A 27,242-nucleotide genomic window follows, 5' to 3' on the forward strand; every position below is an offset into this window, starting at 1 on the left:
ACGAAATGCATGGCTTTTGTGTCAATGACTTGTCTAGATGCTTTCTTTATATCTTCATTTATACTTTTCATTTGCAAATAGGGTTAATGACTTGGTTTCTAGGTTACTGATTAAAAAAGAACATTCTTAGCAGTTTTGTTACAACTGTAGATGACTTAACCACTAGAAGTACAGCTGTATCCATGGTTCTAGACCCAGATCTTGCTCTGTAATGACTGTTTGCTGCCAAGTTGATTTTTGGTTTTTTTTTTTTCCAGATTGTGAATAGGCACGGTCCCGAGGCAGACAGGCATTTATTACGCTGTCTATTCTCGCACGTGGATTTCAGTGGCGATGGTAAAAGCAGTGGCAAAGATTTTCATCAGGTACAGTTTGCACTGAGGCATCTGCTTATTAGTTTTGGTTGTTAAAAATCTGCAATAGAATTTGATCCATTCTAAGCACAAAGGCAGGCTAGAGTCAGTAGCTTCAAGCAAACTTTTGGCACGAGGCCTTTCAATTGCAAGCACCTTTTGCCAGTCCTCAAGTCAGAAAACAACAAATTGTTGATATCTGACTCTTAAAATCACTTGATCTGGAAAAATGGACAGCCTCAGTACAATTGCTTTTGTACCACATGCAGTGCTCTATTTTGAAAGCCTTTCTTTGTCATTTAAAACTTTGTCCAAATCCACTAACTGGCACCTTTGGTGCTGGCTGTATCTCTTCTCAGGAGTGTTTTCATCCTTAAGCAATTTTGCCACAGACTTTCTAGCTCATAAACAGGAATCAAATATTCTTAGATTGTCTATTGCAATGTGTGAGGATGCTTACAGAAAATGAAATGTTGCATATATGGTGGAGAATGTTTCATCACTTTCTCAGCCTTAAAAAAAAAAAGCTAAACTTGAAGAAAACTTGAATGAAAATAAACTAGCTAATGTTAATGAGAATTTGGGCACTTACAAGACTTACACACCTTATCTTTCTTTAGTTTTGCTGCACACGGTGGACGGAAGTTTTGTGTTATTGTCCTGTTAGAAAACAATATGACTGTTCAAGTTACCTTGTTCTTTTCAGACTCAATTTCTGATCCAGGAGTGTGCGTCGCTGATTACAAAACCAAACTTTATCTCGACGCTGTCCTACGCCATTGACAATCCGTTGCACTATCAGAAGGTTTGTGTGCTTTTTGAAGGTGATCCCAGTGTCAGAAACTGCAGTGAATTGGTCTGTAGGAAACCAGCTGGTTTTCCCTTGTGTTTTTTCCTGTTTTTTTTTCATGGCGAAGATTGGTTGTACTGAAGTCTTCAAAAATTGAGCTTGCCCAGAAGTTGGGGTTGCTGGTTTGTTGGGTTTTTTAAACTGAGCAAGTTATTCAATCACTCTGACTGCAAACTAATTTTAAAGTTTAATCTCATGTTAGTACTTTATGGCTTGTTTGTGGCAGCCAGAACCAAAATAAATCATCAGTTCTCCTGTTTCTTTTGACATGAAAACCATGATAGTAGCTCAATAGTGAAAGAGTGGGATATGTGGAAGAGACTTTTAGTTCAGATGTATCAAAAAATAGTTCCAAAGTTGTTTGTTTAGCCATATAAGCTTTGTGTTAACCTACAACATTATAGTTACTAATATTCCAGACCTGCAAATGGACTCTAGGTAGCCTGCCACATTATGAATGAGACTAATCATGTAACAGCTTCCATTTAACTCTTCTTACCTGTTTCAGAGTCTGAAGCCTTCACCCCATTTATTTGCCCAATTGAGTAAAGTCATCAAATTAAGTAAAGTTCAAGAGGTAGGTGAACGCTTTGAAAATATTTTAATGTTTTTTGACTAAGCTTGTTAGAAAGGTTGATGTCACCTTACAACGATGTTTGTTCTTGTTTGTAGGTGATTTTTGGTCTCGCTTTACTGAACTCTTTCAGCTCAGATCTACGAGGTTTTGGTAAGTGAATCTTTCGAAGTACTGCAGCAGAGACACTGTTTTTTGCTTGTTAAGCAGTGGGCTTTCTAGATGGATAGATGTGTGCCTGTGTGACCCGAGTAATGCAAGACCTTGTGATTAGTGGTGCCATTGAAGTCGTAACACCATTTTGAGAGGGGCAATAGATAGCACAGTCACCTTGTCCTATATGAAGTTGGATGTCCCTTCCATGAATGACTTGCTAGATAATGAATCAAATTGAGGTACTGTCATATCATACCTTTTAGTTGTTCATTAATATTTGAGTTCTGAGGCATGGATTATGAGACTTCTATTTAAATCTGAGTTGTTGCATCTTGTGGTAAACTCAGATTAAGAGAATGGTACCTAGCTAGAAAGAGTCTTCATATTAAAAATTTCAGGTTTTGACTCTAGCCTTTTTTGTTTTCAAAAGCTGCCCAGTTTATAAAACAGAAACTCCCGGATCTTTTGCGCTCTTACATTGACGCGGACGTCAGTGGAAATCAAGAAGGTGGCTTCCAAGATATTGCAATAGAGGTCCTGCACCTTCTCCTCTCCCATCTCCTTTTTGGGCAGAAGGGAGCCTTTGGGGTAGGACAGGAACAGATTGACGCGTTCCTCAAAACATTACGTAGAGGTAAGTGTTGTGTTCAGGAAGCCTGACAAAAATGCAAACTTTCAAACAGGATTTTTGTAACTTACTGTCAGCGCAGGCTGCTGCTGTAATAGTGGGGAGCTTGGTGAGGTATAACTCGGTAAATTTTCATAACTATAAACTGACAGAAAATTACCACTGTTCTGGCATTGGGCCATAATGTACTGTTTTTCTTTGAATAAGCAGTAATGTGGTCTCATGTTTGGCTTTTTTGAAAAGTTGTGATAAATAAGCATTAAGTAGGGGATATTGAAGTCTGTTCGCTTGCTTGTGTGGGATGGTATTTGTGGATTTAACTGAAGCAACTTGGTGCACTGTAGTTGAAAAATTTGAATTCCTTACAGTGGAAGGAACATAGATTACCATTTCAAACAGGTAGATTTTAAGCACTGGGTTGTTTATATTGGGTGCAGATCTATGAGGAAACACTAGCACAGCAAGAGAGGTGCTTTTGAATAAAACTCTGGTTCATTTCCTGGAAGCTACCACAGTCGTTGTGTGATGGCAGGGGATGTTATCAATATGGTAGCCTCTTCCTTTCCAAAAAAATGGTTTTTGTTGTAAACCCATCAGAATAAGGAGGATTTGGACTTGAGAAACTAACTGAATTTAACTCCACCCACTTTTTGGTGCTGCACAGACCTAGAGGAAGGCACCTTTTATACAAGAGTAAAACATTTGTTCTATTTAAGTATAATGCCTTTCTTACAGAAGCTAATACACTAATCTTCATTAAAGTAATTCCCCTCACTTCGCTTGGGGAATTGGGAACTCTTCTCTGAATGGCCCTGAAGGGTATGGAGACATTATGCATCATGTTAAAGATAATGCTGTCTCAGGAAGGCCCACCCATAAGGTGTCTGCTGCTTTCCACTGTGAGGAGAACTCCCATCCATACATCTGATACTCTCATTGCTGTGTCTCTCAAACTTTGCTTCCCTGGAAGGAAGAAGGGAGTATTCTCTCTTTCTAGGCTCAAGTGCTGGGTTTAGATTTGCTAGACTTCTTAGACTCAATAGCAGATCCTTTGTTTCCTAATACTTCCTGAGTTGGAGGAGAGGCTTTTGCTGTACTGCTGTATTGTTTCCTGCTCTGTGCTTTTTTTGGATGACTGCTGTTAGTGACAATCTAGTTCTAAACTTACCACCAGCGCAGCCACTAGCTGTTCTGGGCAGCTGCAGTGAACCTGTATGAACCTAGTCTGTTCTATATTCTTGTTCTCTAGGAATATTTAAGTGCCAGTAGAGAAATGGCAGGTGGGATGGAGGGATGCTGCATGAGTGCCCTCTTGATTTCTGCAGCGGCAGGGAAGCTCTAGCACAGCAGTCAAGTTGTTTTGAATAGTCACTTGCATGTAGCTGGTGTTCTAGGGTTTTTTGACACTTTTTTTGTTACTCTTGCCTTTAGATTTTCCTCAGGAGCGTTGCCCTGTGGTGCTTGCACCACTTCTATACCCTGAAAAACGGGACATTCTAATGGACAGGATCCTGCCTGATTCTGGAGGGATAGCCAAAACCATGATGGAGAGTTCTCTGGCAGATTTCATGCAGGAAGTTGGCTATGGCTTTTGCACAAGGTTTGTAGGAAAATGTAATTTTCAAGTGTCTTGGGTGGTGGTGGTTTTTTCTTGTTTCTTGAGGCAAAAGGTAAAGAATACTTAAAGTACTAGAATAACTAGAACCTCATTAAGTATTATGAGGTCATTTGTTTTGACTCCTGTTTCATATTTTGCTTTCTTCTAATGTGTATAGCATGTCTGAGACTGTGTAGGATTTTGTCATGGTAAGCAGTGCTAGATAAAGGTATTCAAATTCCTTGTGAAGGTTTTATAAGAATTTGACCATCGTTCTTTTTTTTAAGTAGAAACAGAGTGGCTAGATAGGCATAAATTCCAACGAATTCCTACTAATCTTTGGAAAAACTTTCCCTTTGTCATGGACTCCTGTTAGCTCACTGTCCACATGAAATAGATTACAGAAGAACTGAAGGTAGTAGTCTCACTTCAAGAGAGTTGACCAGCAGCAGCTTTCTGTTTGTATTGGGTTTTGATCAGTGTAGTACACAGTATGGTTGAGATTATTTGTAGCTGTAGAATGTAATTATGGTGGTGAATTGCTAGAGTATCTTGACAGCTGCATCAGTCGTTGCCTGCTTAGGCTTATTTTGGTAAAAATACAGCTGTCTTAAACTTGCCCTGGGTTTGTGTGTATATTCGTAGACATACATTACCCACATCTTCAATAGTGTTCCATATTCTTGTTCTCTGCCCCTAGTCTGAAATATAGATGGGCAGCTCTGTTAACATGGCTTGCTGGAGCTCTGTGAAATGGGCCGTCATCCATAGAGCTGTGTGGGTTTGCAGGAGTGGTGTCAACAGGTTATAGCACCTAGCACAAGTATTGCATTACATGGGCTGTTTGTTTATATAGACATGTGAATTGGAATAGTTCTAGAAGAGTAGAAGGAGAAGGTGGACTTCAGTCCAAAGCTGTCTGTTGAAGAGTTAACTTGTATATATTAAAGGTTTATTTCCTGCTGTATATCTGCTATCTGCACAAATCCAGCTCAGTTTTTGCATGCAGTTCTCAAGGATTTAGGGTAATACTCTAATACTGGTGATGATACCAGGAGCCTGCAAGTGTGTGGCTGGTTTTGAAAGGGGCCTTAGTCTTAGTCCTCAGTATGAACCTAAAGGAAGATTCATTAAGAAGCATAAGCTAAGAGAAGTAAATTATTCTGTATTTTAAAAGAAAGGCTATTGACTGCTTGGGGGAGGTGATTGAATCTCAAAGATACTAATGTAAGTTTCTGTTTAAACAGTGATGTAAGGAAACATGCAATGTAAGAGTGGGAAGATATTGAAAATTATTTCTTTTGTTAACATGTGCCTGTTAATAAAAGATTGTAATAAAAGCATCTATACTGATGCTGTATAAATATTTTTGTCCTAATTATGAAGTGTTCGTGAAGTGAAACAAAAATTGCACAAGAGGCCTTCGGTTCTAAAATTGAAACTTAAACATCTACTAATTTTTTGCTCTTTTAGCTCCTTGAAGGTTTTTGCTAGTGACCTCTGATCAGAGACGCCATGGCTTGCATCAGGCTAAAAGGCATACTTTCACAGCTTACCTTTTGAACATTGCACGTCATCATTTTGAAATGTGCTTTCTCAAAGCTATTGTTTCACTTTTAGCTAGCAGAAAACTTCAGTGTTTGAAGCTCTGTATCACAGGTCAATACATGGAAGTGCTTTTAACAGAAAACAGTGCTAAACCTACCCAGTGTTTTTACTTTGACAGAGCATAGCCTGTGAAACATCTCTCACTGTCACTTAAGTAGATGTAGCTTTGTACTGAATACATGGCACAGCATGTTTCATGGAAACTTTCTACTGAATTTCTTTTCTTGCTTGTCCTAGAATTTTGTTGTGGGATTATTTGGCTAACATAACTGAAGTTGAGTGAATGGTCATATTTTACAGTCTGCAGTTTGTTTCTCCCAACGATCCATGTGCTGTCCCAGCTGTACTCACAGGTCTTGTTTTGGTCTGTCTTATGTTGTGCCACAGTGAAACCTGCTTTTGTGTTAAGATCTCTCTGTTTTGTTGCATCTTAGTGTTGAAGAATGTCGCAACATAATCATGCAGTTTGGTGTTCGGGAAGTCACGGCTGCCCAGGTTGCCAGGGTTTTGGGGATGATGGCTCGAACTCATTCGGGGTTGACGGATGGTATTCCATTACAAGTGAGTGGCCTGCTGGGGTGGAGATTATATATATTTTAATCAGCAGAAAATGAGGAGTTCAAATGCTAGCCTCTAGTAATTTAAGAATTGCTTTTATTATTCAAGACTTACACTTGTAACTGTTCTGCTGTAAATGTCTATAATATGTTCTTGAAAGATGCTCAGAAGTCTGCAACTGGTGTTGTTATTGGTCTGAACTTCTTACCTTCATAGTGCAGGCAGTTCTATAGCTAGTGGCTTTTGAGACTGCTTTATTTTTAACTAGTATTTGATTGAGTGTATTTAACTTGCAGTCTATTTCGGCTCCTGGCAGTGGGATTTGGAGTGACGGGAAGGATAAAAGTGATGGAGCACAAGCCCATACCTGGAATGTGGAGGTCTTAATTGATGTTCTTAAAGAGCTGGTAAGTTTTATGAGCATCTTGGTCTTTTATGCAGAATATCTGAAAGAGGGGCATATCTCAGTGTGAATATAAAGTTTTTTAAGCTCCTAGCAGCATGAATGGCTTTGAATCTCATTAAGGTAATTATGCTGCTGTACTTACATGATTGGTATTTTTTTCCTCAGGAACAAGAATATTTTGAGGAATTGTGCAAAATAAAAGCTGCCTGAATGGCTTGCTTGGGTGCAACTTGAGATTTATTCCACACTGCTCCTGTGTACTCTAGCATGTGTTCTCTGAGGGTTTTTGTGTTTGAACTTATTTCTGACAGTGGAAAGTTTTGTGTGTCAGGCACCTTGTTTTGAAAAGCTTCTCGCTGTGGGCATTAATGATGAAAATGAAACAAAATATTTTTGTAGCTTCTTATTCCAAAACTCTAAATGCTTCTTGTGTATGGTGATGCTTCAGAAATAGGAAAGTTTTTCCACCACTTTATAAGCAGCAATTTTTGTAATTAGCTCAGTGAAACATGAGTACCATTTCCTTTTCTTGCCTTATATCGGGTGATTTTTTTTTTTTCCCCTGTATGTTCCTGCTAATCTATGCAGGAGTCACTGTTTTGTTTTTTGAAACCTTGGAACATAAAATTAGCTTTGTCTTTGGTGCTCACCCATCTCTGAAAGGAGTGGTCCACATTCCATAATGGCCATAGTTCCCTCCAAGTTCCCTCATCCTTATGGTTTCACACTATTGCTGAAAATCTAATAGGTGCTTTGCAAGTACTTGCAGTGTACATTCTTCAAAAGGAAAAGCATGCTCTGCTTGCCAGCGGATCTAGACCCTTCTGCCTTTTATTGGAGGGCATATGGAAGCCTACAAAAGGAATGAGTTAGCATGTTAAGAAGGGAGCTGTGTGCTTGGGGTTTTTTTGTTGGTTTTTTTTTTGAAGACTTGTTAATGAAATGTTTGGAAGGATAGACAGCTACTGTTGGTAGTACTGGGAGAAGTGCAGTCTCACAGGCTAGGTTCAAACATTAACTTTCAAGTTCTCACAACTGTCTAAATCCTATTCTTTTTAAAACAAAAACCTTGCTTTCAAGTAAAAGTTGGGTGGATTTTAAGATGGATAAAATACTGATTAAGAGGGGTTCTTACAAGACAGTACTGAAGATTTTGATGTTTAAGGCTGACTACTCTCTTGTTTTTCTGGTTGCAGAATCCTAGCCTGGACTTCAAAGTAGTAACCTATGAATTGGACCATCCGGGATTTCAGATTCGTGACAGCAAGGGCCTGCATATAGTAGTGTTTGGCATCCAGAGAGGGCTTGGCATGGAAGTTTTTCCAGTTAATGCCATATACAGACCTTGGAAGCACGCAGAGGGCCAGGTGGGTTTACCAATGTTTCTGCTGTATCTGTACAACACTTGTGAAGTTCCTAAATTTCTTGAATGGGAAACGTGGATTGGTAATGTGAACTTTTAGACAAGCCACATTTGAGAACTTGGCTTGTAAGGCATAGGCCTCAGGTATGTTACTGAAGTACAGTCTATTAATTGAACAGTGTCTGCGTTGTTTGGGAGGAGATGGTCACTTGCTATACATTTGTGACGACACCTTTGCTTTTAGCAGAGTTCTGATGGGTAATACAGTTGAGCATAGAACTGTTGCTGCATGGCTGTGCTCTGAGGTCCTTACCTGGTTACACAGAAGGACTTTGTGCAAACAAGTACAGTCAGTACACCTCTGTCACTTTCAGAAATCCTGGGAGAAGTGTGAGTTTGTCTTACGTAAAACAAATAGATAGTAAATCTTGGCTTATCTCTACTGCTTTGTTGATTTGCATTGTTCTCAGAAATGTGGCAGTTGATAAAGTGGAAGGCACCTGAAACTTTAAATACCTAAACTATTTTTCATGTCTCTTATTCCAGCTCTCCTTTATTCAACATTCCCTCATAAACCCTGAAATCTTCTGTTTTGCTGACTACCCTTGTCATACTGTTGCCACAGACATCCTGAAAGCACCACCAGAGGATGACAATCGAGAAATTGCTACATGGTAAACCTGCTCTCAACTGCTTTCATACCTAGAGTTAGAGTAAGATTACTTGTCTGCTCAAATGTGGCTTTATCTTAATGCAACCAGATTTATTTGTAGTTGTGTGTACATCCCAATAGATCAGCCATTAGTATTTGTCCTGTGTTTGATCTGTGAAAGTTCTGATAGTATCAGAACTTCCTATACTTCCATAACATCTGAAAACGTACTGCCAGTTCTTGCTTTTATTGGAGTCTTCTGGTTGTCTGGAGAATTTCTGCTGATGTGTTTTGGCAGATACTGTGAGCTGAGAGGAGGGTATAGGGGAGGTGTGAATTTAAATCTATCTTTCCCAGGATGACATTAGAGAAACTTGCTCTACTTGTATGAAAGCGGTCCTGGGATTTAAATAGTAAATTTACATAGCTATTGCTGAGTTATTGCATAAAGCTAACTAGTGTGACTTTTCTGAGCTGACCTTTACACACCTTCTTTTGATATAGTTGTGTAGCTGATTTCAGTGAAGATATTTGCTTCTCTTTCCATTGTATGGCCCAAAATAGGGAATTGTAGGATGGGGAATGTGGGTGAATTGGGGAAGGTGGCAATTATTACTTGTTGGTAAAGCAGACAAAAAAAGTAGAATATCTTCACTAAGTTTCACAGGTGGGGACTTGGAGGTGTTTAAAAAAAGTGTATTCCATTTTTGGAAGTACATTTCAAATTAAATTATCCAAGTGACCTACCTCAAGCTGAATTTTTTCAACATCAGCTTTCAATTCTCCCTCTTCCCTAACAGAATCAGAAGCTCTTAAGGTCTTAAATTGGTTTGTTTAAAAAAAAAAAAAGGAGGGAGGGTGTATTTTTCATTGTTAAGAATGGCTTTGTATGTTAATTGCATGTGATAAGAGCTGCAATATCATGTTGTTTGCAGTGAGCATTGCTTTATATTCTCTTACAGTTGTTGCTACAAAATGCTTGAATCCAGGATCCTATAAGCTAACTACTTTGTAACTTTGGGGGGGGTGTGTCTATTTGTTGTTGTTTTTTTTCTTTTGTTAGGAAGAGCCTGGATTTGATTGAATCTCTGTTACGATTGGCAGAAGTGGGACAGTATGAGCAGGTTAAGCAGCTCTTCAGTTTTCCTATCAAGCATTGCCCAGATATGTTGGTATTGGCCTTATTGCAGATCAACACGTCCTGGCATACCTTGCGCCATGAACTCATCTCCACACTCATGCCAATTTTCCTTGGTAACCATCCCAACTCTGCCATCATTTTGCACTATGCATGGCATGGACAGGTGAGTATTTTCACTGGTGTGTGCCTGTCGTTTGTTGATGTAACTGAAAGCTTGTTAAATGGGTTGAACAGTTAGAATAGTAATGCTTGTATTGCTTTATGAACTGGGTAATTTTAAAACCCAAGAGGTAAATTATCAGTGATTTATACAAAGTAATGTGAGTTGTCCGTGTCCCGTCCCGCCCGTCCGTCCCCCTCCCCTTGAAGCAAACTGTTGTGATTTGATTTTCTTTGGGGAAATATATTCAGAACAAAGAAATAATGTTCACTGAGAAAATACTCCTGGAGAAGTAGAGAGACCAAAGTTAAGTTTGACTTTTTTTAACCTTTCAGTTTTAACCAGTTGACCAACGTTTGGGGTTTTTTTAGAAAACAAGAACACCAAAAACCTCACAACAGCAACAACTTTCCCCCTCCCCCCCCAGCTCTCAACCTCACACATTTAAAGTGTAGAAACTTGCAGCAGTAAGAGGTGAGGAGATTTAAACCAAAATAATCTCCATTGTACTTGCTAAAAGATGGAGGCTATTCTAGGTATAAAGAAACTACTTATACTGTAAGTTTTAAGAGTCTAAGGTGTTTTCTGAAAACTTAGGACTGGCTGCTGACCTTTTTCAAGGAGAGCTTCCATGTCAAGACAAGGTAGCTATGTATGCAAATCCCATGCTTTTAATGGGCAAACAAGTAGGCTTTTATGGATTTGCCTTTTGGTATGGCCTTCATCATTGTATCAACTGGTAGTTAAGCAAATAGGAGTCATAAGAAGAAAGGCAGAGGAGTCCTCTGAGGTGGGAGGGAATCTACATTAGGAAACATCTTGCCCTGTTCAAGTAAAGTAGGATTAATGATAAGAAGCTTGACCTAAGGTCTTCATCCACATTCACTGCAAAATTATGGCTCTTTGCTAGCTGAAGTGCTATGAATGTTTTATATTTTTCCTGATAAGTCTTTAAATTGAATAATGGGGGGTTAGGATAAAAGTAATGTGCTTTTTGCATAAGGTCTTGAAATGGTAGAATATGCACTTTTTCCACAGGGTAGGCTTCAGAATGAAGTACAAAATGATGGCTGCCATGTGACATGGTGCCATTCCACAACTTGAGGACATTTTACTTCCCCAGATGAGGGAACCTTTAAGCAAAACCTTTGTTCCCATCAAAATTGTGTTGTAGTTTAAAATTGCCCCTGAGTGAGCAAAGAGTTAGATACTGTTTTCCATGTTAAGGTGTGATGTTGCAGTTCTCACTTCAGGACATCATGTCAGGCATAACATTTTGTAATGATTTGCATATTCCAAAAGCAATTTCTCTACAGTTGAGAGGAATTAGACCTGTACAGTGGTAGGAAAGAGATTGGGATGTACATATTTACCATTTGAAGTCATTCTGCATCTTTTACTTGTAGCTCCTGATAGCTTATTGCACAAAAAGAACCCAACTCTGAAGCTAAAGAGTAAATATGTTTGTGTATTATGCTTTAGAGGTAAAATATCCTAGTTAATGTTCACATAGTTGATCCTTCTAGAGGCACGAAGCACAATCCTAATTTAATTCTCCTTAGGGTCAGTCTCCTTCGATTCGTCAGCTTATCATGCATGCAATGGCAGAATGGTACATGAGAGGGGAGCAGTATGACCAGGCAAAATTGTCACGTATTCTTGACGTGGCACAAGACTTGAAGGTGAGTTTTGCAAAACACAGCCGTTATTTTCTGGTGTCTTACATAGACTTGCTCATCTTTTAACAAAGGCTAAGCTTAAACTTAGATGTGACTAATTTAGTAAGGGTTACTTTGTTTTAAGCATGTCTGAATTCAGTTGTTGCTGCTGTATCTCATCTTAAAAAAAAAAAAACCAAACAAACAAAACCACCAAAAAAAACCCAACCAAAAAACCAACACAAAACACCAGCCTAGGTTCATATGACTTTAAGTGCTCTTCAGCTGAGTGGTGGTATTTGACTGTGGATGCTTTCTAGCCTGTTCACTTGTGAACCCAAGACATTTTACTTGGTGTTTGCAGTAGAGTCTGTTATCATGGCTTAGCTGACAAGTAACTTGGGAAGCAGTATAATAGAACTGCTTGCTCTGTAAATGTACTGTAAGTCCAGGAAGAGCTTTGACTGTTTTAACCTTGAATACCATTGAAATGGGAATGCAGAAAATATCCTTCAGATATTTGTGTGAAGGTGGCACTGCTAAGCTTAAAGGAACAGGGATTAATTAAGAATACTACTACTTTTCAGTTGTTTACACATTCACAAAAGACTGGAAATTGTGACTGACTTCTTTGTCTTTATTGCTTCCTAAAGTTAGATGTAAAACAATTGGGTGCCTCAAAGTGCAAGGGCACCAACTGCTGCTTGGAGTCAGTTTTGTTGTAGCAGTTACTGTGTTCAAAGATGAACGCTTTGAGCAGATATATTCAAAGTGGCTCTGAAGGGGTTGAGGTTTGTTTGCAGGGAGATGTTAGGCTCTTCTGATTAATTTTGTTGCAATATCAACTTGGTAGCTCTTGGCCACTCGCTGGTGGATTTTCATATAGAGGAATTTAAAACCTGCCAGCACAAGGTCGCTTCAAAGAAGGTAGGGTGATGATTTCAAATGAGAGCTATTGCTTATTTGTCTCATGAGTGAGCTGTAAGTGAAGCTGATATTACCAATCTTTTTGTTGACAAAGAAAGCATAGCAGCATGTGATAGCAAGACTTCCTTCACTAAAAAAGTATATGGGGATTAGAACGAAAAGAAAGGAGAAAGGGTATCCTTGTGTCTTCACTAGTAGTCTTCTGATTTTTTTTTTCTTTAGGCCTTGTCAATGCTGCTAAATGGTACTCCATTTGCCTTTGTTATTGACCTTGCTGCACTTGCCTCTCGACGGGAATACCTCAAACTTGACAAATGGCTCACAGATAAAATTCGGGAGCATGGGGTAAAGCAGGATTTTTCTTTTTACTTCTGCACTCTGTCAGTGACTGACTTAAGTCACTTTAACAATTTTGTAAGTAGCTTTAAAGTTGTGGAAAGTGTCCATGGTCTGATGGTTCAATGCTTTCACTGAACTATAATAGCTTAGTGCAATTCTTTCCACAGTGCAATTGCCAAGTTTGAAATAGTGGCTTGGATGCAGTTTGGGAGGTTAAGATAACTTTTTTTTACCTCAGGAGCCTTTCATCCAGGCCTGTATGACTTTCTTAAAGAGAAGATGTCCATCTATCCTGGGTGGCCTTGCTCCAGAAAAAGATCAGCCCAAAAGTGCTCAGCTTCCTCCAGAAACCTTGGCGACTATGTTGGCATGTCTGCAAGCTTGTGCTGGGTAAGGATTATATTGCTTACACTAAATGTGTGATATATTTGCAGCTTGTTTGCTGGCACATGGTTATAGCTGGTTTGGAATTTCACATGGTGAATAGGGTTAATGAGAATATATAAACTTGCAGGGATAGATTCACTAGTATGTTTAATTTTGCACTGAAACTTTTGTTGTAGGCTAGGTCACAAGTGCTTGAAAGTGTTTTTGTCTTTATAATCAAACAGATGAGGTGATCTTGGTAACTGGGGGATGGCTGGTTAGTCAGATCCTGGGTTGTTAATGACTAGATACAGGGCTGTAATTTGGACAAAAAGGAACACAGGCTATAACTACAGAATAGGACAGCATCTTGGAAAACAGTGACTGTGTAAAGGATTTTGTGATTGTGTTAAGCAAATGCCTATGTGTGTGGTTACTACCCTAGCAGAAAGGGCTAATGCAATCCTTATGTGTAGGAGAAAAGTAGTAAGTAGTGATTGTAATGTAATTGAGACTGAAACTAGATGTGTGTAACTTGTCTTCATTTGAGACAGTATCAAAGTAGTCAAAGGATGGAAAATAACTTAAGATCTTTTGCAGATCAGATTGTTTAGCTACAAAGTCCAGAAGAAAGAAGTGTGGGTCCTAGAGAGCTGGTTTATCTGCTATAGGGAGGGGTAGACTACAGAAAGGCGAATGGAAACTGAAATTGGACAAATCAGTTTTTCAGTACTGTGTTTGCATTTAGTAAAAATGACTGAATGTTGTAAAATATTTTACGTGTCATTTCTTAATGCTGTCAGATCAAGATGGTATTTAACTGCAGCAATATTTCAAAGATAACTAGACATAGCATAGTGTGACATATGAGCCAGTGAGACTGAAAGCTGGAGATGGTGCTGGTTTTGGTATTAAATTTTGATACCAAGAGAGGCTGGCATGTCCATGTGTGTGTTGCCTGATCTAAGGCTTATATTGTGTCCCTTGGCTTAGCCAGTATTGTCTGGAAAGTTACAAGAAACATCTTTAAAGGTGTTCGGGATGATTCATGGCTCTCATGTAGATGAGGAAATGAGTATCAACATAGAGTTGTCATGATGGGTATTTGAACTGGAAGGGAATTTGAGGTACCTGTAAGATTTTAGGAGAAAGGATTCTCCTGATTTCTACTTGGACCTGTGCAATTAAACTTCAAAATGCTGTTGAAATGCTGTTTCTGAAATGCGATGGTCTAGCAAACCTCTTGGACTGAAAAGATGGCTGTTATTTTTCAACTTGGAGTGTATCTTCTGAGACTATTGTTCACAAATTAACTTATATTTATTATTTTGCATGCTACCGTGTCAAGATTTTAGAGGTTTAACAGTTAACTGTAGACTTGACTTGCATCTAATGGTCATTGTGTTCTGAATCTTAATGTGTTACCAAGTTTTATTTATTCAATTAATTCCAAAAGCCACTAGTTCTCTACTGGCACAATTCTCTCAGCTTTTGGTTTCTTTTTATAGCTACTTGTATTCCCTTTTATTCAAGAATGTGACCTACTTGCAGTCATTTTCCATTAGTTATTCTCTTTGAGCTTTAAAAAGAAAATGCTTGGACTTATTTCATGAAGCAAGTGCTTTGATTAGCTTAGGTTTCAGTCACGAGTGGAAGCAGGCGTTGTAAAGACTAGAAGATTAAAATTGCAGTAAATATTAAATACATCTGGGAGGGTAGTTCCACTTCACTAGCTGAAGTCTGCCATCTGTTAAATCTGATGATTTAGGAGCCTGCTCTTTAATTAGGCTGTAGTTATTTCTTGTCTTGTTTAGTGTCCAGGGAGACACTTTTCTTGGCCACCAGGACCTTGTGTGTTCTGAGACTTTTTTTGGTGCAACTTGTTTATCACTGGTGAGCACTGCAGTTGTGGCATCATGTAGCAGCAAGGCTTGAAAAAGAAATAAGTGTTCCTTTTATTACTGAGTGTTTTTTAAAATGGAGTCAAGGTGGTTGCAGGCACCACAGCCTGACCAAGCATGTGATTTGGTAACAAACTGCTTACAAGAAGTTCTCCCCTCAAGGAGCTGCAGCGAGTTGAGAGGGGCGGTAGTACCTTTTTCCATGCAGTTGTGTCCAGCACAGTCCAAGTGTGTCAGTGTGTGGAATGGTGGTTCCTTCTCAGTCCCTGCCTCAATAAGGGAAGAAGCTTCTGGCTACCTGTGCTTAGGGGAATGAAAAGGCCTTTCCTTGCTCTGTAAAAATGGGTTAAAAAAAAAAAAATGCAAGAGATGTGAACTTGTTATTCTAGCAAGTTGGAGCTTCCCTTAAGCTGACGGTTTTGTTCCTCTAGAGCTGGTTGACTGTGGTCCTTGGCTCTCCTCCTCACTTGTGTTTCAAAGTTCTCCTTCCTGCAGTTTTCCCCTAGTTCTGATCCAGGGATGACACTGATTAGGTTAGATGCCTGAATATATTTTTATGTAAAACTTGAAAATACAAACATTTTCTTTTAAGATCTAGTTATCAAATCATGCTTGCCTACTTACTACTTCGTATCATTTGCCTCAAATGCAGGTGCTTTTTTGTGAAAACCTGCAGTTTTGTACTATCTAAAAATATTGTGATGTTTGCATCTTGATACAGCAGCGTCTTTTAACATGATAAAAAATTTAACCTTCAGTCTGTCTAGAGGGCAGCGCATAATGTTAGTGGTTCGCTCCAAAGCATGAATGGCCTAACTGGTCACGATAAGTATCAAACTGTAGGATTGTAAGCCTGTCTTAGTCTTCATTGTGGGCTGCCATTTTATCTATCTACAGCAGATTGGTATGTGTTTTACTGAAGTGTGCTATAGTATTTAAGCATAAAGAGTGCAAATGTAACTGCTACCAAAAAAGGGGAGGGCAGAAGGTTGAGGATGGTAACCATGGGTGAACTCAGCTCTTCAGTCCCCAATCCTGTTCCCTGATTAGCTGCAGTGCTGTGTGATCTTGGAATGCCTACTGCATCAGAAAAAATATGTGCTGCCTGTTAATTGGTCATACATTTAAATGTTGAGGTTTCTGAGACTGTAGCATTGGGGTGAGCCTACCATGTGCCATGCTCAGAGCTCTGTCTTCAGGTCTGGTTGTACTTTCTCAAAACAGAAATCCCTTTGGTGTTTTGTTTTTTTAAGGTAGGTTTCTGATCACTTCTGATACATACCCCCCAAAGCCCCTTGGTTTTAAAGTCTTTGACAGTAGGCCCTGGTGAGAGGATGTTAAAGCATGTAAAGGAATCAGCTTGTGAAACAGTTGAATAAAGTGTTTGTTGCCCTGTATGGAAACCTGCTCATCCACGTTATCTCCCCAGATTCCCCTGTCTGTCTTGAGTGAGCTTCTACCCACACTATGTAGTGGATCACTGGCTTTGGAGTACAGCTGGAAGCCCTTAACTCTGTGTAGCCTGTAATGGGATACTTGCCAAAGCTGAAGGCTGATCGATCTGCACTTTGTTTTCCTGCCTTAATCATCAGAATGGTTCCTCTTTCTTTCTTTTTCCCCTTGTCCCAACAGCTGTGCAGTAAAAGCTTGTGAAAATTGGGTTAGAATGAGGAATCTGCAGACAAGGGTAACAAAGCTGTGTGGTATAGTTGCACCATTACAGGAAGGAATCTGCTGCTTTAGCTGTCCTCACCAAAAAGGTAGAACTGAAGTTCAGGAGAGCCATAAATTATCAGCTGTATTTTCTGAAAGGAGAATGTTAATGTTGTATTAGTATGTTTGTGGTTAGGTATGTCAGCAGCAGAGCTGGCTCTCTTTCCAGTTTGGGAACCTGGCAGTCAGATCTGGAATATTTTGGAAAAGAGGTACTGACTGCTCTCGATTGTGCAATGTGTTCATGCTTAAGTTTGCGTTTTCTGTTGGCTTTTGATTATAATTTTCTAGAATAATTTGGCTTCCTGTCTCTGTTTTGGTTTAATGTTAGTGTGTGAAGCATGTCTTTCAGTTCATAGACAGATGAATTTTAGTGAAGCAGGTGGTGGTATTTACCTCTCATTGTTTTTTGTCTTTGTGTAACCCAAGCTTTAGTCATGTTTGTTGTATGGAATGAGATTCAGAATGGGAGTTGTCATGAACAGTAAAGTCTGGGGATAGGAAGGAGTCTTAAAGAGTGGATTTGAACAAGGGATCATAGCATTATTTGTGTGTTATTCATGAGGCTGAGCTGTATATAGCCCATAATGTGGACAACAGCAGACAGACTGTTGTAGATAGTCTGCTCTTCCAAGGACTGTTGGAGCCATGTAGGTACATACCCCTGCTTTCTGTAAGTTATTACTTGCTGGGGTAACTGTAAAGCAGTATTTGAATTATTAAAAACAAAGGAATATTCTATTTGAGGTTAATTTTTAGAACTACAGTTTAAAATTTTCTATTTAAATGTAGCTGTTTCTCTTGGGACATGCTTTAATGCAAGTTTTGCAAACAACAAAATGGGGCTTCTGCTGGGGTTGTTACGCAACTTCTATTTGTGAAGTGTGGCCCCAGTTTCTGTAGGAAAACCAAATAAGTTAGGGGCCTTAGTTTCATGAATGTTATATGGCTCACTATCCTACTTCTCTGTTCTAGGAGTGTTTCTCAGGAGCTGTCAGAGACGATCCTCACCATGGTAGCTAACTGCAGCAATGTCATGAATAAGGCTAGACAGCCACCACCTGGAGTCATGCCGAAAGGACGCCCGCCCAGTGCTAGCAGTTTGGATGCCATCTCTCCTGTACAGGTAGATAAATAATGTGCTGCATTTTGATAAGTTGGTGTTGATTTAGCATTAGTTCTGCTACACTGTTTGAGCTCTTTCAGCAGGACTAAGTAAAACATCATCTGGCTCCCTTAGTTTTATGCTTGCATGTCTAGATAACTTGCTTGTAACTACAGAATAATGCTTGAGGGTTGTAGTTCAGAACTGTTGTTCACTTCACAAATGTCTCTAAAGTAACTCAAGTATAGCAGGATGGGAGCACTTGAAGAGAGATAGAGATTTGCTTTATTTAAAATAACTGAGGGTTTCTTTTAAAGTGCTAAAATTTACTAAGACTTTTGAGAATTAAGCACTGCCTTTGAACCTGATGTGTCTTGTTTGTAGCTTCACGGGCCAAGCAACAGTGCTAGAGCGTAAGGACTTGTTATAACTGGGGCTCTTCAGCTCTCAACTGAACTGCTCTTTTAAAAACAAGGTACATTTAAGTTACTCCCTGCCACTCATCATCCCTTCCTCCTCTGGGAGCAACACATTACAGACAAGTTTTGCTTCTAGCAGTTAACATTCAATGGCAGATTTTAAAGTGGTGACAAGTTTTTTTCACATGATATAGTGGCAATTCAGCATTTAAGAATGTCTGAAGCATCAGTAGATTACATAAACTAAATACGGAGAGCAGTTTCCTTGTAAATGGTTGCTTTATTGAAGTTGCTCATCAGATGTACTAAATATCTTGGCAACCTGCTGCAAATAACTGATGTGAATAAATAGAGCAGCAGATGTTAGTCTGTAGTTGTGCTGTCTTGGGTAGATAACACAGTTTTCTGCTGTTCCTAGTCAGGAGCTTTTAACTTATTGCTTTGTTAGCTGGTATTGTGCCTTCCCTCCTACTCATCACCCAGGTCTTAATGCTTTTTATTGAAGACTGCATTCAGGTATTTAGCTGTGAAAAGTGGGCATAATGGGATCTTTCAGACAGTCAAAAATATTCTGTAAGCTTGATGTGAAATAGCCTTTGTAAGTTGTGGGGTAAGGTCTGAGGTTGCAAACTGCAGAGCATAAACTAGTATAAATACCTATGTGCTGCTGCTTATAAGCATTTACTGTTGTGTTACACTTAACTAGAGACAATGGAACAATCAGCCTTTTTGTAAAATGTCTGATGGAATAGGATTTTATGGGATTGTAGAAGAAAAAATAAAATTACATTTTGTAGACAAGCTAATCTTTCGGGGTGATCTGGATGACTTCAGAATTTAAATTAACCATGCAGAAAAGCTCTTCTCAGGAGTGTTTTGATATGTAGCTGTCTCTATACAAAACCTGCCAAAAATCAGCTTGATTGTGGTTATGGATGTCTGTGTATAATCTTCCTTTCTTCATTCAGATCGACTCGCTTGCAGGAATGGCATCTCTTAGTTTAGGTGGCTCAGCTGCTCCTCATACCCAGAGCATGCAAGGCTTCCCTCCAAACTTGGGCTCTGCATTCAGTACTCCTCAGTCACCAGCAAAAGCATTCCCCCCTCTTTCCACTCAAAACCAGACAACAGGTTTCAGTGGCATCGGAGGACTCTCTTCACAGCTTCCAGGTACTGCTATCCGGGTGGAGTGGTTTGTATTTTTGACATATCAGAGCTAAGGCACTGTTGTTGCTGTGGTTGGAAATACTGGGCAAACAGCTGTGTGTTGCATGGGAGGGAATTACACAGCCCTTGCTCCTAGGTCACTGCTGAAACAGCACTTCAGAATGTTGCAGCTGCAATAGATAAAACGTTTGAGACTCAAGAGGGTGAGTGTTTTGACAGATTTTAGTGGCATTATTTTAGGTTGGGACAGAGATGAAGAATTGCTTGAGATAAAACTGCTTGATACTGGACAGTTAGGAGGCTATATAGCTCTGAGTTCTTGGAAGTGACAAGTGCTGGGACTGATAAGTGCATACTGTGAAGGGTGCAACTGAGATGACCAGTTGTTTGCTTTTCAGTAGGTGGTCTTACTACGGGTAGCCTGACTGGCATAGGAACTGGAGCCCTGGGCCTTCCTGCAGTGAACAATGACCCATTCGTGCAAAGGAAGCTGAGCACATCTGGACTGAACCAGCCTACATTCCAGCAGAGTAAGATGAAACCTTGTAAGTGGTAGTGTTGTCTGTGGCTGTGAAGTGTGACTGTGGTCTGCAGTTAATCTGCATTTCCTTCAGGGGAGGCTTGGATCTGTAGGTGGTAAATGTTAGAAATGTGGCTCCTGTATTATGCCATTAGTCTGAAAAAGGTGCTGCTAAAGTTCTATACTAAAAGCTTACCAAGTGGCCTGGGGGGAATTTAAAAAAAAAAAAAAACAAAGCAAGCTGTTAGCATAAAAATACAACATGTTATGGATTTGCATGAACAGTGTGTTTGTGTCCTTTTTTTTGTTGTGCTGTGTTTTGAACAAAAGTGTTGTCCTGCTCTTTACAGAGAATTGTATGCAGCTGGTAAGAGGGTGTTTTTTGTTTTGTAACAAGGTTAAACAAAACTACCTGGGTAAGGTCCCGTTGCAGCAGAGAACTTGACAGGTGAAGCAGTGAATTAGACTGCAACATTGGATACAAATAAGACTAACAAAAGTTGGTGGGAACGTGGTTTTTGGAAGGAATAATTTGGTTCCTAATGCTGAGCCATTATCATTAACTCATTTATGCCTCTGAAGTATGCTTACAATGAAATGTTTAAGCCCTCAAATGTTGCCTTTAGGAAGCATAGCCATATGCTAAACCTTCCGCATTGCTGTTATTACATATGGCTCCTTTGATAGCTCCTCCATAAAAACAAAGTTACTGATCTCTACCGATGTGCAGTGGAGGTGGCTGAAGTGACCATTTTTGGGCTTGAACATTCAGTATAAACTTGCTTGAAGCTCATTGGCTGGCCTGAAAGTTTGTGTGAAAGTTTGTCTGCATGTTAGTATTGTGTAGCATGCTTTATTCTAGTCTGTTTTGCATTCATTTAGTTTAGGTGTCAGTTGAGGTTAGCTTGGGATGCAGTGGGTTCTAGGAATACAACAGTATGAGGTTAATTCTATCTTAGGATTCAGTTCTTTTGCATAAATACAACATACTGAAAACGGATTTTTAAATCACAATTCCTGTCTACTGCAAAGGTTAAATATCCTGCTTTTCAGGAGAACTAGCAGGTTTTGCATAGATCAGAAGAGTTGAAAAGGACTAGGTGAAATCCTGACTGCCTGAAGTTGTTCTGAGCATGATACCTATTCTGTCTTTTAACAGCTGACTTATCTCAGGTGTGGCCAGAGGCTAATCAGCACTTTAGCAAAGAAATAGATGATGAGGCAAACAGCTACTTCCAGCGTATTTACAACCATCCACCACATCCGACCATGTCTGTAGATGAGGTGAGTTCCCTTCTGTAGCAGTTGCATTACGTGTCCAGAGGTTTGCTATAAAGTTGGTAGTAATTATTCCTTCATGTATTAGTTCTAGTGGAAAACGGTAAAGGGCTAGTTTTAGATGCTTGCAGGATTGCTTTTTTGCTTGGTTGAAATTGTGTATTTCTAAGGCAGCATGCTTTCAGAGTAAGTTTGCAGCTGATCATTACTCAGCTTTAACTTCTGTGGACTGAAGACCTTAGATGTCTAATTAACACTCCTAAAATGATGCTGAGTGGGAAGAGTTCAATGTGGAGTGGAAGCTTGTGTGTTCAAATAAGTGCTAAAGTGTGCCTTTAAACAGTCTGTATAAATTACACTTATCTTGAATATATTTGTTTTTAAAGTATCTAAAAATGGCTACAATTTCTAAATATATAAAGGTGTCTGAAGTTCTACCTTCTGAGCTTTGATAATTATTTTGGTTAGTCTCTGTGAGAGTAATTATGTCTGTACTTGCTCTTTGAAGTACTTCAAATTTACTATAATATATTTGTGTGGTTATAAATTATGGAAGATTCTTATTTTTCTAATTTTGAAGCAATGGACTGGGTGGTCACAAAAGTTTTGTGAAGACAGTTACTTGAAAGGGGAGAAAACTGAAGTCTGAATAGGAAGCTTGTTGTAGTGATGTAGAGTCTGCTGGCTAAAATGATATTTTCTTGAAGCAGTTGTTATGCAGTCTAGCTCGTGGTAGTGCCATTTACCTTAGTAGTTGTAAGCACTCTTGAAACCTGAAAATGTGGAAGGGCTGAAATAAAGCAAATCTGTTGGTAATAATTTCTAATTTCTTTGCAGGTCTTAGAAATGCTGCAGAGGTTTAAGGACTCCAACATTAAACGGGAACGAGAAGTGTTTAACTGTATGCTGAGGAACTTGTTTGAGGAATACCGTTTCTTTCCCCAGTACCCAGATAAAGAGCTGCACATAACAGCCTGCCTCTTTGGTGGGATAATAGAGAAAGGACTGGTTACTTATATGGCATTGGGCCTGGCCCTGCGCTATGTTCTTGAAGCCTTACGAAAGCCTTTTGCATCCAAAATGTACTATTTTGGTATTGCTGCACTAGATAGATTTAAAAATAGGTGAGTGTGGTTTTTGGTAATACCTGTAACAGTACACATAATGTATTGTTAACCTTGAACCTGCTCTAATTATGCAGTACAAGGTTGCTTATATATGTTATAAATTTACACATCTCAACTTCAGGATTACTTTAGCGATAATGCTGAGCTGAAACAAAATGTGCTAATGTGCTAGTTAAAGGGTGACTTTTTTAAAATCAAAATGTTCAGTGTGGGACAAACTGAGATACTGAAACAGTAGTGGACTTTGTTTATAAAAAAAATTCAGTGAAATGTTGAGTTAGATGAAGTTGTCAGCTTGTTAGAAATGGGGTGAATGTAATTACTCTTTACAGTTGCATTCTAATGGAGTGCTATTTGCACTATTCATTACTGAAAGACTGGCTAGGAACTAAGCTTTAGGACTCTGGTTTTACACAGAAATCTCAAGTATGGCGAAATAGCTCAAAAAAAGTGCTTTCTCAAAGCTTTGAATGGATTGCAGATAGAGGAAACTCTCAAGGCAGGCTGCCATAGTAGGCAGGATTGTACACCCATGGGAAAAAAATCCATTCTGCAAGGAGGTACTTGAACTTGAAAAGTATTAGAAAGCTTCCTGGAATTTAAAGACTAGAAATGTGTGGACCTGAAGTGTGGACTCATAAGCAAGGAGCATGTTATCTTCTGTTCTTATTCTTCTTTTATAGTTCATCTGCCCTGCAGTATTTCATCTGTAGTAAAAGCTGTTGCTTGCAGCATTCATGCTTGGATATTGTTTTGTGGAGTTAGCTGAACAGAATGAGTAAAGACACTTGAGGCGGACATACTTGAGACTTAGCCACCATCTTACTCCTCTTAAGAACCATTTTGAGTGGGACCTAAAGATTTTAGTCTCAATGACTAGTAGCAGTGTCTAGCATTCATAAGTGGAACTGTAATACTTGGTGTGCATAGGTGAAGCTTCTGTCTTGGGTGTTAGGGGCAGTCTGGTTTGCTGTTTAAAATGCACTGAGCCAGACTACAAATTACTTACCCAATAATCTTACTGCAAACACTGAATATAAAAGCAATTGTGTGCTCAGTCAGAAATATCGAGATGTAGGATAAGATGAGTTGCTGTGAATAAACCTTGTGTTTTGCTGTTAAATGAATCCATTTCAAATGGGTTTTTCAACAAAAAGTACTTTGTAGAAAATGCTTTGTTTATAGCACAGCTGCTGTAAGCAGTCCAGAAGTAATTCTGTGATGTAGTATGGGAATGACACACCAGTGTTATATTTGTATTTCTCTGTAATACTGTTTTTGATCTGGGCTTATGTTTCTGACTAACGTGTACTTTTGTCTGACAGATTGAAGGACTATCCCCAGTATTGTCAGCACTTGGCTTCTATTAGTCACTTTATACAGTTCCCACATCATTTACAGGAGGTGAGTGTGTTCTTATTAGCACACTAGCTTTCTATGATTTCAGATTCTTTTGAGAAAATTCCTGTTTTCCTTTGGAAGAATAGTCTGTGCTGTCACAATTTTAGATAGGGTACACCCACAGAATCAAATGCCTTTTCTTAGGTTTTCTATGGGATGGGGGGGACAGGTGACGGTGGTTACCTGGTACCTCTTCTATTTCCATAAATCTGTTAGGGTTGCTTATGTTGAAATAACTGCCTGAATATAACTGCATGATCAACCAGTGCACATGGGCATGGCCAAAGGTTTTAAAGGCCTTCAGTGGATTCATGTTCCAGTCCCTTAAGGATTTGGGAGTTCTCTTCTAAAATAGAGGGCATTCAGCTGGGTTTATACAGTTTCATACTCAAACCTGCTAAAGTAATCCAGATGAAGGTGAGAAAAACTTCATTCCTGAAGGTCTGATCAGAGTAATGGAAATACTGTGTAGTCCAAGGAGTAAAAGTGGTGGTGATCATACAGTGTCTGCCTTGAAGGTGCTTTCATTGGTAGAAATACAGAAAAGCTAATGCCAGTGGCAGAACTTGAGAGCATAATCTAAATAAGGAAAAATGTTTAGCTGTAACATTAAGGTAGAGAGGCCATCTACCCAAAGCTGCAAAGTCCAATAGCAGTGTGTTTCACTAACAGGTTTCAGACCATATCCCTTAAATGATAGTATGTTGTCTGATGTTACAGATTTCTGGGTAAATGTATTACAGTAGGGAAGAAACTTCTTTCTACTATGGAGCTACTTTAGAGGATGTAAAAACTTAGTTGGACACTTCAGAACTGTGCTTTTGCTTATTCACTGTGAACTTCCAGGTTGTAGCTGCAGGAGTCCTTGCGGAAGACTTCTTACCTGCTTTGTAACAAGGTTCTTTATAATCACGTTTCTCTTGTGCTCTTGCCCCTCTTTTGCTCTGCTATCCCAGGCCCGCAGAGATGGGGATTTCTGGGTAGTGCTCTGTAAAATTTTAAGGATGTAGAGCCCCTTGACACTTGGTCAACCTGTTGAGGTCAGAGGTAGAGCTTGAGGCTCTTCTCCAATAAGAAAGTAAATAGTGACAAGACAGGCTTTATAAGGGTGTTCAGTTGTCTTGCAGATTCCCTTAAGGGTGTTAATGTCAAGTATTTGAAAGATTGTTGGCAAACCTTTACTCTGCTCACGCTAAAATTCAGCCTGTAGTTCTGTTGCTGTGTGTGAACTTTTGTGTGTGCTTGTTTACCCTATTTTAGTACATAGAATATGGACAGCAATCCAGAGATCCTCCTGTGAAGATGCAGGGTTCAATCACCACCCCTGGAAGTATTGCACTTGCCCAGGCTCAGGCCCAGGCCCAAGTTCCAGCAAAAGCTCCTCTTGCTGGCCAAGTCAGCACTATAGTAACCACCTCAACCACCACCACTGTTGCAAAAACCATTACAATCACCCGACCAACGGGAGTCAGCTTCAAGAAAGACGTGCCGGTAAGCATTCTGTCACTCCAGTGTCCTTACTGGAGTAGCAAAGGAGTTAAGATGCTGATCTGTGTTGAGTACATGGAGACAAAAATCTAATTTAACTTTTATACTACAAGTTTTCAAACTGTGATCCATATTTTATGTCTAAAGCATATAATCTTTTCAAATGACCAGCATTTCTGTAGGGAAGGCATTTTTGATCATGAAACTATAGAATTACTAGGATGTCATGTAGAAATGTGTTTATTAAGGCTTTAATTATCAGGACACTTACAGAACCATCATTTCTGTTAATGACTTGCAATAGGAGTCTTGAAATAATTGGCAGCTGCTATTCTGCTTGGGGCTTGAGAACACTTACTGCACACTAAATCACATTTGACCTACCAGTACTAACTGCGTTAGGTTTTTCAAATCTTTAGTCACTTAGGTAAACATATCTCTGAACTGGTAGTCAAAGTTATTACGGGGTTGGCAGATTGATAATGTTGGCTATTCCACAGAAAGTGCTGGGGCACGCTTGGTCCCAAATGTATGCCGAGGATGCACAGAGCTGTTACTGTGTGATAACTAATGCACTGTGAAGTCAAGCCTGTCTTGCTTCCTGGTACTGTCTTTGTATAGCTTTCCTAGAAGAAGCTTTTCAAATTCAAGGAGGCAGAAGCCAAAGGTGGCTGAAAATGTTGTGAACAAACTGGGGGACAGTTCATAGTGTAGCTGTTAATTTCTTTCACACCTGATTATGTCAAGTAGATAGCTGTTAATTTGAGGTGGTTATATTTTCCAATTTTAAACTCAAGTCATGACTGATATTTCAAACTATCTCCTTTCCCATTAATTGCACTGTACCAGGTGCTAAAGACCTTGGGTTCAGACTTGCAGCTGCAGGGACATGGGTCACATTCTGTTGACTTATTTGGCATGCTTTCTCAGACACAAACCTGGGGGATTTCTCCTTCCCAAATCAGCACTGAAGTGCTTCTGGAGACTCGCTACTGTACTATGTACCACTCACTATTGTACTATGATTTTTCTCCAAGCTAATAGGGTATGCAGGCTGTTAGCCTAATGGGTGCCATTGCAGTGGCACCTATTATATATGAATGTAAATGATAGAGGTTTTTTTTGTACAGCAGCATTCTTCTGCTGAGTGTTGATCATCATTTGTAGAGTAAAAAAAAAAAGAAAAGAAAATCACATGGGTCTGTTAGAGTGCTGCTGAAAATGAATCTGAGACTGTAGGTGTCACCTGATAAAGCTCAATTCTTTTTTTTTTTGCTTGACAGAACAGAGCAAAAGTTTCTTTTGATGTTGCCTTTATGTAGTGTCTTATTCTTAACTTCTTGTTCTCCCTCCAGCCTTCCATTAATACTACCAATATTGATACGCTGTTAGTAGCAACAGATCAAACTGAGAGAATTGTGGAACCTCCAGAGAATGTCCAGGAAAAAATTGCTTTCATCTTCAATAATCTGTCTCAGTCAAATATGACACAGAAGGCAAGTATGGAAGAAAACTAGTAAAATTATTTTTTTTTCTGTATTTCTGAAAGTCCATTCTAAAGTGGTGGGTGATGATGTTTCTACAGAAATTCCAACTTGCAGAAAATTAGGAAGGAGCACACTGTAAAGAAATAATAGTTTCCAACACTTTTTGCTTGAATGTCTTTAGAGATACAATTTTTCAGGGAAAGGTGAGATGGGTAAAAGATAGCTGGTTTTAATCTTGCTTTCTCCTACAAGTTTCCTTGTTCCTGTATAGCCAGATCCTTTATATTAAAGTATTACATG

General features: G+C 39.3%; 1 protein-coding gene and 1 non-coding gene across 11 annotated transcripts in view; both read left to right on the top strand.

The window, feature by feature from the left end:
• The window catches only part of CNOT1 (CCR4-NOT transcription complex subunit 1), a 59,852-nt gene that overhangs the window by 10,700 nt on the left and 21,910 nt on the right, over nucleotides 1-27,242 (top strand). For 4 of the 10 annotated variants that reach the window (XM_069793838.1, XM_069793844.1, XM_069793839.1 and 1 more), the window contains exons 3-24: nucleotides 258-365; nucleotides 1,060-1,158; nucleotides 1,712-1,780; nucleotides 1,876-1,930; nucleotides 2,364-2,567; nucleotides 3,993-4,161; nucleotides 6,201-6,327; nucleotides 6,621-6,731; nucleotides 7,927-8,097; nucleotides 8,640-8,767; nucleotides 9,809-10,049; nucleotides 11,609-11,728; nucleotides 12,854-12,976; nucleotides 13,209-13,360; nucleotides 17,926-18,076; nucleotides 19,443-19,644; nucleotides 20,040-20,186; nucleotides 21,321-21,445; nucleotides 22,277-22,563; nucleotides 23,892-23,970; nucleotides 25,228-25,458; nucleotides 26,811-26,951. In XM_069793838.1, the coding sequence (XP_069649939.1) occupies nucleotides 258-365; nucleotides 1,060-1,158; nucleotides 1,712-1,780; nucleotides 1,876-1,930; nucleotides 2,364-2,567; nucleotides 3,993-4,161; nucleotides 6,201-6,327; nucleotides 6,621-6,731; nucleotides 7,927-8,097; nucleotides 8,640-8,767; nucleotides 9,809-10,049; nucleotides 11,609-11,728; nucleotides 12,854-12,976; nucleotides 13,209-13,360; nucleotides 17,926-18,076; nucleotides 19,443-19,644; nucleotides 20,040-20,186; nucleotides 21,321-21,445; nucleotides 22,277-22,563; nucleotides 23,892-23,970; nucleotides 25,228-25,458; nucleotides 26,811-26,951 (3,240 nt within the window). The remainder of the gene's footprint in view (nucleotides 1-257; nucleotides 366-1,059; nucleotides 1,159-1,711; nucleotides 1,781-1,875; nucleotides 1,931-2,363; nucleotides 2,568-3,992; nucleotides 4,162-6,200; nucleotides 6,328-6,620; nucleotides 6,732-7,926; nucleotides 8,098-8,639; nucleotides 8,768-9,808; nucleotides 10,050-11,608; nucleotides 11,729-12,853; nucleotides 12,977-13,208; nucleotides 13,361-17,925; nucleotides 18,077-19,442; nucleotides 19,645-20,039; nucleotides 20,187-21,320; nucleotides 21,446-22,276; nucleotides 22,564-23,891; nucleotides 23,971-25,227; nucleotides 25,459-26,810; nucleotides 26,952-27,242) is intronic. The other 6 variants (XM_069793842.1, XM_069793847.1, XM_069793841.1 and 3 more) reach the window with 3 other exon arrangements.
• Nucleotides 18,403-18,538, top strand: LOC138687586 (small nucleolar RNA SNORA50). Its single transcript, XR_011326740.1, has one exon. It is a non-coding gene; the product is annotated as a small nucleolar RNA SNORA50 (small nucleolar RNA).

Source organism: Haliaeetus albicilla, chromosome 10, assembly GCF_947461875.1.
Source record: "Haliaeetus albicilla chromosome 10, bHalAlb1.1, whole genome shotgun sequence".
NCBI lineage: Eukaryota > Metazoa > Chordata > Aves > Accipitriformes > Accipitridae > Haliaeetus > Haliaeetus albicilla.